Here is a 14,030-nt window from a genome sequence, read left to right as displayed (position 1 = left end):
GAAAGACTGTTTCTCCAAAGAACAAGAACACTATTCAGTTTTCGGACCAAGATCATCTCCAAGTATGCAACTGAAAATGTTTATTTGATCACTAACACCATGATATTTGTAGAACTTGCCATGTACTAACCATGTGCTTCCTACATGACAATAGTGACCACACTCCAAAACTGAAAAAAGAAGGCCTTATGCACGAAACGTCGAATTTCCTGTTCCTTGGATGCTGCCTGACCTGTTGCGCTTTTCCAGCAACACATTTTCAGCTCACACTCCAAAACTAGTCAAGAGTCATAGAGTCATACAGCACAGAAACAGACCCTTTGGTCCAACCAGCCCATGCCGACTATAATCCCAAACTAAACTAGTCCCACTTGCCTGCGCTTGGCCCATATCCCTCCAAACATTTTCTATTCATGTATTTATGTCTTTTAAGCATAATAACTGTACCCACTTCCTCTGGAAGTTCATTCCACACACAAACTACTTTTGCGCAAAAATGTTGCCCCTCACGCCCTTTTTAAATCTTTCTCCACTCACCTTAAAAATATTCCCCCGAGTCTTGAAATTACCCACCCTGAGGAAAAGACCCTTGCTATTCACCATGTCTATGCCCCTCATGATTTTATAAACCTCTGTGAGGTCACCCCTCAATCTCCTATCCTCCAGGAAACATACATCTCATCCTATCCAGCCTCCCCTTATAACTCAAACCCTGCACTCCCATCAACATTGTGATCCCTCTCTGGCTTAATGATATCCTTCCTATAACAGGGCGACCAAAATTGGACACATTACTCCAGAAGAGGCCTCATCAACATTTTTACAACTTCAACATGGCCTCCTAATACCCTATAATCAATGGTCTGACCAATGAAGGCAAGTGTGCTAAATGCCTTCTGAACCACCTTGTTTCCACATGGTACAACCTTCAAAGAGTTATGTACCTGGACCACTCTCATGTCTTAATGTTGTGAGAGGTTCTCTATAAATGCAAAGTCTTTTGTTTAACACAATTTGTCCAGATCAAATGCCTGACATTTATGTTTCCTAAGGTCTTCAGAAGTAACGGACTGAGGTACAGATGGCTGGGATGAACCAATTGCTAGATTATTGTCATGATTTTAATAACATCAAGAAAAGTAGATGCAGGAAGATTGGCTTCTGACGAAGTTCAGCTGGTTATTTGAGTGAGCATTGAGAAGGAACTGCCAGGAAAGGAGTTCATGAATACAGAAAACTCTTGAAGTCAATTGAAAATTTCAGGACCAAGCTGGATAGACCTTTTCTTGGTCCTGTTTCTAAGACATGCAAATCAGAACATATAAATCAGCGAGATCAACATTCAGTTTAAAATTTGAGAGGTTCATTCAGAAGTTTAATAACAGTGGGGTAGAACCTGTTTGTAGACAATAGACAATAGGTGCAGAAGTAGGCCATTCGGCCCTTCGAACCAGCACCATCAGTCATTATGATCATGGCTGATCATCCACAATCAGTATCCTGTTCCTGCCTTATCCCCATAACCCTTGATTCCACTATCTTTAAGAGATCTATCCATCTCTTTCTTGAAAATATCCAGTGACATGGTCTCCACTGCCTTCTGGGGCAGAGCATTCCATTTATCCACCACTCTCTGGGTGAAGAAGTTTCTCCTCAACTCTGTTCTCAGAGTATACAAACTTTTAAGTAGAGAAATACTTTGGAAATGAAAGAAATCGAAAAAAGCTTAAATCTGACAACATTTCCTGCATCCGATTCCTGAGTTTTGGCCAGTGTTTTCCTGGAGTAATCTCTGAAATGATGACCTCCCATTCATTTTATCCTCCCCTGTTAAAAGACAAATGGCAAATATTCATAGAACATAGAACTTAGAAAAATACAACGCAGTACAGGCCCTTCAGCCCTCAATGTTGCGCCGATCCAAGCCCACCTAACCTACACTAGCCCACTTTCCTCCATATGCCTATCCAATGCCCGTTTAAATGCCCATAAAGAGGGAGAGTCCACCACTGCTACTGGCAGGGCATTCCATGAACTCACGACTCGCTGAGTAAAGAATCTACCCCTAACATCTGTCCTATACCTACCACCCCTTAATTTAAAGCTATGCCCCCTCGTAAAAGCTGACTCCATTCAATGCAGCAATGTCATTCTTTGACCTGGTAACCCAGCCAAGATTACAAAGTTGCTGCATGGGAATATTGGTCACTGTTCCATGATCCCATTCTGTGTCCACTGAAGTAAATGACATTCCAAGACATGTTCCCCTGACTGCAAAGATGATACAGTTGTGCTTACCTTCAACATTGACCCGTTCTGGAAGACATGCTGCTCGTCACACACAACACAGTATTCATTCAGAGTGGGAATCCTCTGCTCTGCATACTTCATGGTCTAGAACAGTGAGAAACACATGAATATGTCTACAGTTAAGTGTGTTTAGGCTTTGTGAGCTTGTCATTCCTTTGAAAGAGAATTATGACCTGGATTCCATGTGTGTGTGTGTTTCATAGCTGCAGGACAGTGTGGAGATATACATGTGGAAGGAGAATAGGATAATAGGCCATTCAGCTAATTATATTTGGGTTTGGCTTTGAGAGAGTTATTCAGTTAATTCCACCACCAACGCTCTTTTCCCACAGCCCTGATAAGTTTACCATTGTATGTGTATCCAATTCCCTTTCGTAGTTTTCCGTACAATACTAAAAACATTGACGATCACTTCTGGTTACATTCCAGCATCGGTTGAGCTGAAGCACTAAACAAGTGATTCATAGCTAAAGCGACATGACAGCTGAGTTCCAATGTGACCTCAGGCCATCGATCACTCAAGGCATTCTTGTAAATTGGTCAAACTTTCTTGGGATTTGAACAGTTGGCTGCACAGGGAACAGTACAGAGACATGAAATTAGTCCCAATTAAATCCGACGTGCGTTTGGCAGAGCAGGGAGCGCCACAGGCAATAGTTAGCAGGAGGAGCCATTCTCTGGACCTTGTTTCTCACGTCATGTGCAATGGGAAGGTGGATAAGACACCCAAACTGGGCTAAAAGGGAAGAATTTTGTCCCCATTGACATTTAAAAGGGCGGATGTTACATGGGGAAGTGCTTCGATCTGTAAATGTCACAACATGTTTTCAGTATTTTCTCTTCAAATGCATTAAAGAAACAGTGACACACACACAGTGTTGAGAATAATCCTTTCTCCTAATGCACTAAAACTTAAACAACAGCGTCTGAAATATCTCCACAGAGACTGGTATCCCGTCATCAAGTCACCCCTTATTTACCCATGCATAGCACTGACACTGGTCCGGCTTCCCCAGAGCTGGCTCTCAGCATGAGCAGAACCCCCGACTCTCCTGTTTATATCGGTCAGTCAGGGCCCCCTGATTGAACCAAGTTAACAGCCCCAGTCAGGGAACTCCTATTCTATGAGGTCCACCTGGCTGACCTGGTGACAATTACTGTATCTACCATACAGTTAATGCACACTATACCTACCATACAGTTAATGCACACTATACCTACCATACAGTTAAGGCAGATACATGCTAGAGCAGCATTATCAAGTTCTAAATATAAAGCTAACTATAGTTTGGTCTGAAGAACAACTGTGATATTTAGTTTGATAACTCCTGAACTTTCATTGAGTAGAATTGAAGTTATGTATAAGAATTACTGAATGTTAAGTGCAATTGTAAATCTCAATCTCCCAGTCAAATGGCTGGTTTTCCCTTTTTTGTCTGTAATGTGTGGTTCAATGCCACACAATGAGTTTGAGTTCAAGACAGATTATTTGAGGAGAGGATAAAGTCAAGAAATGTCTTCAGAATTAGGCTTTCAAATGCTATTTGTTACACATTAGTAGTAAATATTATCATCCATGGTAATCATAGGTATACCAGGTCTTGATTTATCATGAGGAGAAAGTGAGGTCTGCAGATACTGGAGATCAGAGCTGAAAATGTGTTGCTGGAAAAGCGCAGCAGGTCAGGCAGCATCCAAGGAACAGGAGATTCGACGTTTCGGGCATAAGCCCTTCTTCAGGAATGGTCGGCCGGGGCAGTCAGGTTTGTGGATTTTGGGCAGGAGGTAGAAACGGGCGGTGCAGGGTTGTGGGACTATGAGGTTGGAGGCGGTGGATGGGAGATTCCCTGAGGTGATGAGGTTATGTATGGTCTGGGAGATGATGGTTTGGTGGTGGGAGGTGGGGTCATGGTCAAGGGGGCAGTAGGAGGAGGTGTCAGCGAGCTGGCGTTTAGCGTCAGCGGTGTAAAGGTCGGTGCGCCAAACTACTACCATGCTTTCCTTGTCTGCTGGTTTGATGGTAAGGTTGGGGTTGGAGCGGAGGGAGTGGAGGGCTGCACGTTCCGAGGGTGAGAGGTTGGAGTGGGTGAGAGGGGTGGACAGGTTGAGGCGATTAATGTCACGGCGGCAGTCGGCTATAAAGAGATCGAGGGCGGGTAAGAGGCCAGCACGTGGTGTCCAGGCGGATGGGGTGTGTTGGAGGCGGGAGAAGGGGTCGTCAGAGGGTGGGCGAGAATCTTGGTTGAAGAAGTAGGCACGGAGGCGAAGGCGGCGGAAGAATTGTTCATTGTCTCGCCGCGTGTTGAACTCGTTAATCCGAGAGCGTAGGGGAATGAAGGTGAGGCCTCTGCTGAGGACTTGATTTATCATGATACTGGTTAAGGACTAATCTATCTTCTCCTTGTGTCCATGTCAATGTGTTTTCAACTTGCCTTGTAGAACATTCAAACTCCACCCAGACTGTGCTATTTATACTCCATGATATGCAACATCATCTCGAGGTTGCTCCAGGGTCCTGAAACCATAGCACAACATTTTATTGAGAGTGTTTTCTATCTATAACGAGCACCATCTAGAGTGTGGCAGGAGAAGCTTGTGCTAAGTGCAACATCTTTGCATGTCCAAAGTCAAAGGCATAAATTGCACAGTCACCACATTGCAACCGACACCTTGAACTTGTGACAATATAAACTTCACAGCTTTAATAACTATGCATTGATTGAATGAACCAACAAAAGATAAACTGTTACACACAGAAAGAATCAGCAAATATCTCTGTCTGGAGTAAGCGGTTTCTAGAGAGGAAAGGATCAAAGACAAGCTGTAACATTGAGACTGAAAGCAATGAGCCATGTCTTGGCATGTTTACAGAAACAAAATTGCTTAATAAACTGGATGTGGTATTACCACAAAGGACAAGGATTTCCCTGTAGAAGAATTTATAGAGTTAATTGCAGGGAAGACTGAGTTTTAAACCGACAGCTAACTCCAAATGTAAAAGGAACAGAGGAGCTACTTCTGATAAGTAGGTAAGCTACAGATGTGAGGTCCTCAGGAAAATAATAAATATTGGAAATGAAAGAAGCCATTGAATTATCAATAATGTCACACCACAAACTTGAAAAAATGAAAATTGCACAAGAATCCAACACCAAAACTAGTCAATAGCAGAACTTCGAAGAACACTACATAAAGATGCTTCTAGAGACAGACACTGCTTGTAAAGTCTTGGCCAGATTCCATCATTAATTGAGAAATAGCCAAGTTGGGTCATGAAACTTAACTTACTTACATGAGGGGGTCTTATTTAGGTAGCTACATGCAATAAAAATTAAATTATTGCTTCAATATTTGATTGTCTATGAGATTTCTTAATATGTAGCTGAATTAAATGTAACTTGTGCTGATTTACCCACAACAAACTCACTGTATTCTTGAGGATTTTACTACTTTGATTTTTGAATTGTTTTCTTTGTGGCCAAGAGTCCTTCCTTTCCTCATAACAGTCTCAAAATGCGGACACAGCTTCCTCATAAGATGCCCAAAGAACAGTCATCTTGACTAGGATATTTCACAAAGTCAGACTGGAATGGAGACGGTTGGGTAATTTCTCCAGCAGTCATGCCTAAAGACCATATTATTATAAAGAACTGTTCTAATCAGAGGGACAGAGTCAGAAGTCACATGACACCAGGTAATGGTTCAACAGGTTTATTTGAGATCATGAACTTTCAGAGCACTGCCCCTCTGTGACAAAGGAGCAGCACTCATAAAACTTGTGATTTCAAATAAACTTGTTGGACTATAACCTGATGTCGTGTGACTTTTGACTTTGTCCACTCCTGTCCAACACTGGCATCCCTACACCATGACTAAACAGAGGGGTTTAGCAGTCCCCATTAAACTTCATTGGGTAATAGGGAGAGCAAATGGGATGTTGACCTTTATTTCAAAGGGAATGGAGTATAGAAATAGGGAGAAAGTCTATGAAGAGTTTATGGTTGACAGTCAATTCTCTGCTCTTTGGATGCTGCCTGACCAGCTGTGTTTTTCTAGCACCACACTGCCAGCTATAGAATTAGGGAGGTTTTGTTAAAACTATACAAGACACTAGTCAAACCACAGCTGGATACAATGGACGGTTTTAGGTCCTTTATCTAAGGAAAAATATCCTGGCACTAGTGGGAATCCGGAGAATGTTCACCAGTCTGATATCAAGTATGGAGGGACAGTCCTATGAGGCGAAGTTGAGTAGTTTGAGCTGATATTCATTGGAAATTAGAAGAATTCAAGGTGGCCTTATTGAAACATCCAAAATTCTGAGGGGGCTTGAAAGGGTAGATGCGGAAAGTTTGTTTCCCTTTGTCAGACAATCTAGGTGAAGAAGGCATAAAGTCTGAATAAGGAGTCATATATTTAAGACAGAGATGTGGAGATATTTTTTCGCTGAAGCTAGTGAATCTGTGCAACTCTTTACCATAGTGGACTCTTGAAGCTGAGCCATTAACTAAATTCAAGGCTGAGATAGACAGATCTTTAATCAGGGAATCAATAAGGGAATTACGTGTTAAACAGAAAAGACAGGAGAGTGGAGTATTCATTCATGGGATGAGTGCATTACTGGCTAAGTCAGCATTTATTGCCCATCCCTAATTGCCCAGAGGGCAGTTAAGAGTCAGCCACATTGCTGTGGATCTGGAGCCACATGTAGGCCAGATCAGGTAAGGATGACAGTCTCCTTTGCTAATGGACTTAGTGAGCCAGAATGGTTTTTCCTGACAATTGGCAATGGATTGTTGAGAATTATCAAATCAGCCATGACTTTATTGATAGACAGAGAAGACTTGATAGGTTGAAAGGCCCACTTCTGCTCCTAGATCCTTATGAACTGGGATTTATTTGAAATACAAGTATTCCCCACTTTTTAAAAGTTCGCTTTACGCCAAGTCACTTTTACAAAAGACTTACTTTCAACCCTGTGTTCACTAACCAAAAGAGGATCTTCACTTTTACAAAAAAGTGTGCTCAGTGAGAATGGCGTCACCAAGTGCCTTCCCCGGAAACTACACTCAGCATCAAGCCACCACAGCTTTGACCTGTGTCTGTGAGCATTTGTGCTTTATCTCCATTTATTTTGAACCTCTGTTGGCAAGATGTATCCTAAGGTATCCTGTATCTTCCACTACCCCAACCTCCAATGCCCTTTACTATATGTTTGTGTTATTTTAGATTTTACGTGTTATTTGGTATGATTTGATAGATTTTTTTGGGGTCTGGGAACACGGAAAGATTTTTGCAATATAAACTAACGGTAATTGTTCTTTCGCTTTACACCATTTCGGCTTACAAACGTTCTACTTTCAGATAGAGGGGGACACCTGTACATAATTTTGTATTAGGTAATTGTCCTCCATTAACTAAATTCAAGGCTGAGATAGACAGATCTTTAATCAGGGAATCAACTTTCTGCAACTTTTTCCTTTTTTAATTAATTTAGAATAATTTCCCTACAGTCCAACAAGTCCACACCGACCCTCCAAAGAGTTATCCACCCAGACACATTCTACTACCTCATATTTACCCCTGACTAATGCACCTAACGCTATGGGCAATTTCGCATGGCCAATTCACCTGACGTGCACATCTTTGGATTGTGGGAGGAAACCGGAGCACCCGGAGGAAACCCATGCAGAGATGGGGACAACGTGCAAACTCCACACAGCCAGGCACCCGAGGTGGGAATTGAACCTGGGTCCCTGACGCTGTGTAGCAGCAGTGCTAACCACTGAGTCACTGTTCTGCCCCTAAAATCGGAAGACTTTGTCATAATTTTGATCATGAGCTCTGTTTGTAGTACATAAAGACTCTTTTAAACAGACGTAATTTGCTCAGTAAATAGACAGCTTGTTCTAAGTCCTGCCCTGCCTCAGTTTAACTGGCTGAGAGACGGCTCAACAGATTGACACTTCATTTGCAATTATAATTTATGTTTGGAGCTCCATTATTATTACACATAGGTTTCCTCTTAATTCTGTTTCATAGCATTCATGAACAGATGTCTTCATAAGGCATTGAGGAGGTAGACGAAATCCACGGAAAGGAGAATAACTTGGGAAGATGGGATTCGATGCAAGGGTTTGAAGGAGAAGGAGCTGACAGGAAAGAAGTATCCATAAAGCTGAGATAGATAAATTCTTGGACAGTAGAAGGACCAAAGGTTACGGGGAAAGTGCAGAAAAATGGGCCTGAGGAACGTCAGTTCAGTCATGATCTTACTGAATAGCAGAGCAGGCTTTAGAGACTTCATCTTATTTCTTATGGTCTTATTATAATTGGCTAACGTTTTTGAAAAGAAATCATTCATTTGTTGTCATTATTGACTATTAGTGCCACAATTTTCTCAGAGTTTACCTGTACAAGAAAGCCATACTCTAATGTTGGAATGTTCTTGCAGTGGCTCCCAGCCTGTGGATAAATAGATAAAATTTGTAACAGATTCAGCAAATGAAGTAATTTATGTTTTATAAATTAACCATAAATGCAACAATTGGATGTGGGCATCACCAACAACGCCAGTATCAGTTTTGCATTCACAGAACATGGGCATTGCTGACTGGGCTAACATTTATTGCCCATCCCTAATCGCCAACCACATTGCTGTGGGTCTGGGGTCACATGTAGGTCAGACCAGGTAAGAACACCACAAAAAGGTCATCAGTGAAGTTTCGCAATAATTGGCAAGAGTTTTATGGTCATCATTAACCTCTTAATTCCAGATTTCTATCATGTTGGGATTTGAAGCCAGGTCTCTAGAACATTATCACTAGAATGAAAGTAAGCAGTAATGCCACTAGGCTATCACCTCCTCAACCCAGAGAGTTACTGAGCCATTTCAGAGGGCAGTTAAGAGTCAACTACATTGCCTGGAGTTACACGTAGGCCAGACCAGGGTCAGGACAAGCAGATTTTACCAAGGATCAATAGTGAAACAGGTAGTTTGTTTTTTCAACAGTCAATGATAGTTGTTATGGTGACCATTCCTGAGACTTGTGTTCAATTTCAGAATTATTCATCAAATTCAAATTGCATAAACTGCCATGATGGGATTTGAACCCACAGTATGAGGCTATTGGATTTCTAATCCAGTGACATCGCTGCTATGTCACTGTAATCCCATTTGCCTCAGCTCAGAAAATTCTGACTCAGTACAACAGCCTGCTCTGAAGAAGAGTTCCATAGGACTCTAATGTTATCTCTGATTCTCTCTCCACAGATGCTGGCAGACCTGCTGAGCTGCTTTAGCATCTCTGGGTTTGTTTCAGATTTACTTTTGCTTTTTTTTTTAAATTGGATTCTTGCTGAACTGTAAAATAAGTTATAAGCTCACAGACACACAGAAATGCATTTTGACCATGCGCAATTCTCCTTTGGCGTATCACAACTGTTTTCCACAGTGATGGAACAGAGCAAGGAGAATCCAAGTATTTAAGATTAGATTCGCTACAGTGTGGAAACAGGCCATTTGGCCCAACAAGTCCACACTGACCCTCTGAAGAGTAACCCACCCAAGCCCAATTCCCTCTGACTAACGCACCTAGCACTATGGGGCAATTTAGCATGGCCAATCCACCTAACAGGCACTTCTTTGGACTGTGGGAGAAAACCCGACCACCTGAAGGAAACCTGCATAGACACAGGGAGGATGTGCAAACTCCACACAGACAGTCACCTCAGACTGGGTCCTCGTGCTGTGAGGCAGCAGTGCTAACCACTGAGCCACCACACCACTCAGCTATTCTACTGGGAGAATATAGTGAGAATTGTGGAATATAATTCATTGTTGAATGATTTATCATTGTTGGTCACTGTCACTCTGAACAATCTGTACTGAGACATAATCATCATTTGGGAGTGCCTTTCACCTTAAAATGAACACAATTCAAATGGTTTAGCATTGTTTGTCATAAACTGTGAAAAGCTTTGAGTTATCCAGGTTGTATAAATGCATTGCCCATCTACTTAAACGAGCCAGCAGTTGTAGATAATTTATACATTGGCTGGAGAGCTGGCTTGTGATGCAGAATGATGTCAACAGTATAGGCTCAAATCCTGAGGTTACCATGAAAATCCCACCTTCTCAACCTCTCCCCTTGCCTTAAGCACATTGACCCTCAGTTTAAACTCATCATCAGTCATCTCTCTTCTGATGATACTGTAGCTTTCAGAGGTGCGTTTTGTCCTGGTTTCTTGTAGAAAGAGATTGGGGGCCAGAAAACGAGCAGTCTATGAGAAGGTAACCAATTTGTGAGGCCTTGGGTGAATTTTTCAAAGTTGGAACAATAGAAGCAGCCTGAATGGGTGTGGTCGAGCTCTCACAGATCCAGGATTTTTAGCTTGAGCTCTCAGCAGTTGCTATTGGGGACCTTGCAGAAGTGAAAGCTAATTTTTTCCCTCTCTCATTTACAACCAAATCTATGCCTGTTATGGGAATTGCACGTGAGATAATCTGGTTCCTGAATGTGTCTTTTTGCCAAGGGGTTATGGGATGTTACTATATTGGAACAGTTAATTAGTCACAGTTACCAAATTTTCCAACAGTGCTAAGTTATCCCAAATTCCTCTTTCTTTCATTCTGGATGGATGCATGAATGGGCAGGGAGAAAAGGGATACAGACCCTTAGGAAACAGGCAACAGGTTTAGAGGGTGTAGGGCCTGTTTCTGCACTGTAATTTTCTTAGTTCTTTGTTCATTGTATTTTAACTATAGTGGATGAATAAAATGTGTTTTACTTTAAATCTGGTAGTTTGACCAATTGAAATGCAACATCTCACATTTACCTTTAAAATAAGAAAACATTACGGTATAGGCTACCTCTTTAAATATATTTTGAGGTGGTTTGCTCTGCTCCATAACACTCTCTAATGAGACGGCAGCCCTATACTCCTCTTGAGCTGTGGTAACTTCATTTTGACTTTACATTACAGAGGTGGTGAGGGAGGGTTGGGGGGGAACTTGCCTGATTAGCCGAGGGGATTCCAAGGAGTTCCACTTTGGGCGATTTCATGGTGCAAGAGATGGAACGATTAATGATGCGATTGACTCGGAGATCTGGCACCCCGAGTTTGCTCTTCAGCATGGAGTCCTGAATGAGGGGAAAACTTGGAGATCTGGAACAAGAGGTGGAGAGATTGTTTAATCAGTTGGCAGGAAGATACAAACACTGAGCTGCCGGTACAGGCACAATGGCCCGAATGACCTTTTTCTGCATCATTTTGTCACCAGAGGATAAGATCTACATTTCGCTTTTCATTGGCAATTGCGAACTAGCTGTCCATGGCGTTAATCACCCATCAATGACCCAATCAGCAATGGCAATATTTTATGCTCCGACAGAAGGAAGTCACCAGTTCAGTATTAGTAGGATTTTCACCAAATTGTTTTTTAGTATGGAACAGACTCTATCATTTCTTTTTGAGTCTCTTCCCATATCTAGAATTGCATGGGACAGAGGCAGCAATGGTTATTTCTGACACTCATTTTACTTAGACCAGGCCGTCAACTACCATCAGAGACCATCGTGGGAAAGGTGCCACACCAGACTGAGTATAGCTGACTAGAAGACATTCCCAGCCCTACCACTAATATGTTGGCAGGACTTGCACATTAATGATTGGGATCTGTCATGAATGCACCTCTCGCCTCCATCAAATCCTAGATTGAGTCTCGAACCACAGGCCACCGGCTGAGAAGAAAGGATTCTACCCAAGAAGAACTCTTCCTACTTTTCCATTCTCTTACGGGATGTCAGCAAGTCTGGCTGGGTCAGCATTTATTGGCAACACTTACCTATGTTAATTAATGGAATCGTATATTTTTAAATACCCGATTGCAGGTAGCCACCCTTCAGAGATTTTCCTGGAAACTCCCAGGATTAAAGATTAGGGCCCTAGAAGCTGTTGCAAGCAGAGAAATCAACACTTAATTTGTTTTTTTAAAGTCCATTTTCTTCAAACACTTTCCTACGTTAGTCCTAAATACATTTGGAGATTGGGAAAAAGGTAAGATATCTCAGTGGCTAGGCAGCCAAGTGATGACACTTCGAAGCATTTATGGTTGGTCACCTTTCTCTATCGAGAATCACACGATGCTGCCCTTAACACTATCATTTTTGCACCTAGCCCGCGATTCCCCTTACTTTGGGATTGACGAGAAGATGCTGAGCCCAGATCGGAATTTCTTCACTCGACTGCTCGACTTGAACCAGCTCTGCCTCTTCTCTTGTTGGCGTTTCAGGAAATCGTTGCTTAGGTGCTTCCACTGTTGAGATGTGAACATTCCTAAGATTCTGAAAAAAGGACCAACAAAGGACACTGACTGACTTCGCACAAACATCTCACGGTCATCTTCATTCCCAACAAATGGTTAAGACTTTTTCTAGGGAGTTGCGCCTACTCCATCACCTGCATCCTTTGGTCAGGACCTGAACAAGGAATTGTCCATCTCATGTAGAAGTCGTAACTGGACTTTTGTCCCAAAAATCGAGTCGGAAAGTGTGGTGCTGGAAAAGCACAGCCAGTCAGGCAGTATCCAAGGAGCAGGAGAGTCAACATTTCAAGCACACGTTCTTCATCAGGAAGGAGTTTATGCTCGAAATGTTGACTCTCCTGTTCCCAGATGCTGCCTGACCAACTGCGTGTCTCTAATACCACGTGTTTTGACTCTGATCTCCAGCATTTCCAATCCTCACTTTCTCCTTTGGTCCAAAAAATTCTTACTTGCTTAGCTTAGTTTTGGGCTGAAAATGTGTTGCTGGAAAAGCACAGCAGGTCAGGCAGCATCCAAGGAACAGGGGATTCGACGTTTCGGGCATGAGCCCTTCATCAGGGCTTATGCCCGATACGTCGAATCTCCTGTTCCTTGGATGCTGCCTGACCTGCTGCGCTTTTCCAGCAACACATTTTCAGCTCTGATACTCCAGCATCTGCAGACCTCACTTTCTCACTGAAAATGTGTTGCTGGAAAAGCGCGCAGGAGAGTCGACATTTCGGGCCTTCTTCAGGAATGAGGAAAGTGTGTCCAGCAGGCCAAGATAAAAGGTAGGGAGGAGGGACTTGGGGGAGGGGCGTTGGGAATGTGATAGGTGGAAGGAAGTCAAGGTGAGGGTGATAGGCCGGAGTGGGGGTGGGGGCGAAGAGGTCAGGAAGAAGATTGCAGGTTAGGAAGGCGGTGCTGAGTTCGAGGGATTTGACTGAGACAAGGTTGCGGGAGGGGAAATGAGGAAACTGGAGAAATCTGAGTTCATCCCTTGTGGTTAAGGGTCCCTAGGCGGAAGATGAGGCGCTCTTCCTCCAGCCGTCATGTTGCTATGGTCCAACCAACCAACCCAACCATCCCGTGGCTCAACACTTCAACTCCCCTTCCCACTCCACCAAGGACATACAGGTCCTTGGACTCCTCCATCGCCAGAACATAGCAACACGACGGCTGGAGGAAGAGCGCCTCAGCTTCCGCCTAGGAACCCTCTAACCACAAGGGATGAACTCAGATTTCTCCAGTTTCCTCATTTCCCCTCCCTCCACCTTGTCTCAGTCTAATCCCTCAAACTCATCACCGCCTTCCTAACCTGCAATCTTCTTCCTGACCTCTTCGCCCCCACCCCCACTCCGGCCTATCACCCTCACCTTGACCTCCTTCCACCTATCACATTTCCAACGCCCTT

General features: G+C 43.1%; 1 protein-coding gene across 1 annotated transcript in view; it reads right to left on the bottom strand.

The window, feature by feature from the left end:
* LOC132834642 (protein mono-ADP-ribosyltransferase PARP6-like) overlaps nucleotides 1-14,030 on the bottom strand; it is a 174,554-nt gene that overhangs the window by 50,152 nt on the left and 110,372 nt on the right. The window contains exons 10-13 of the mRNA XM_060853543.1: nucleotides 12,507-12,656; nucleotides 11,328-11,478; nucleotides 8,722-8,775; nucleotides 2,299-2,394 (exon numbers count right to left, since the gene is read on the bottom strand). Of these exons, the coding sequence (XP_060709526.1) occupies nucleotides 2,299-2,394; nucleotides 8,722-8,775; nucleotides 11,328-11,478; nucleotides 12,507-12,656 (451 nt within the window). The remainder of the gene's footprint in view (nucleotides 1-2,298; nucleotides 2,395-8,721; nucleotides 8,776-11,327; nucleotides 11,479-12,506; nucleotides 12,657-14,030) is intronic.

This window comes from Hemiscyllium ocellatum, chromosome 42 (assembly GCF_020745735.1).
Source record: "Hemiscyllium ocellatum isolate sHemOce1 chromosome 42, sHemOce1.pat.X.cur, whole genome shotgun sequence".
In the NCBI taxonomy this organism is placed as follows: Eukaryota; Metazoa; Chordata; class Chondrichthyes; order Orectolobiformes; family Hemiscylliidae; genus Hemiscyllium; species Hemiscyllium ocellatum.
The sequence above is the reverse complement of the archived record's forward strand: the minus strand, read 5'-3'. Positions and strand labels throughout refer to the sequence as shown.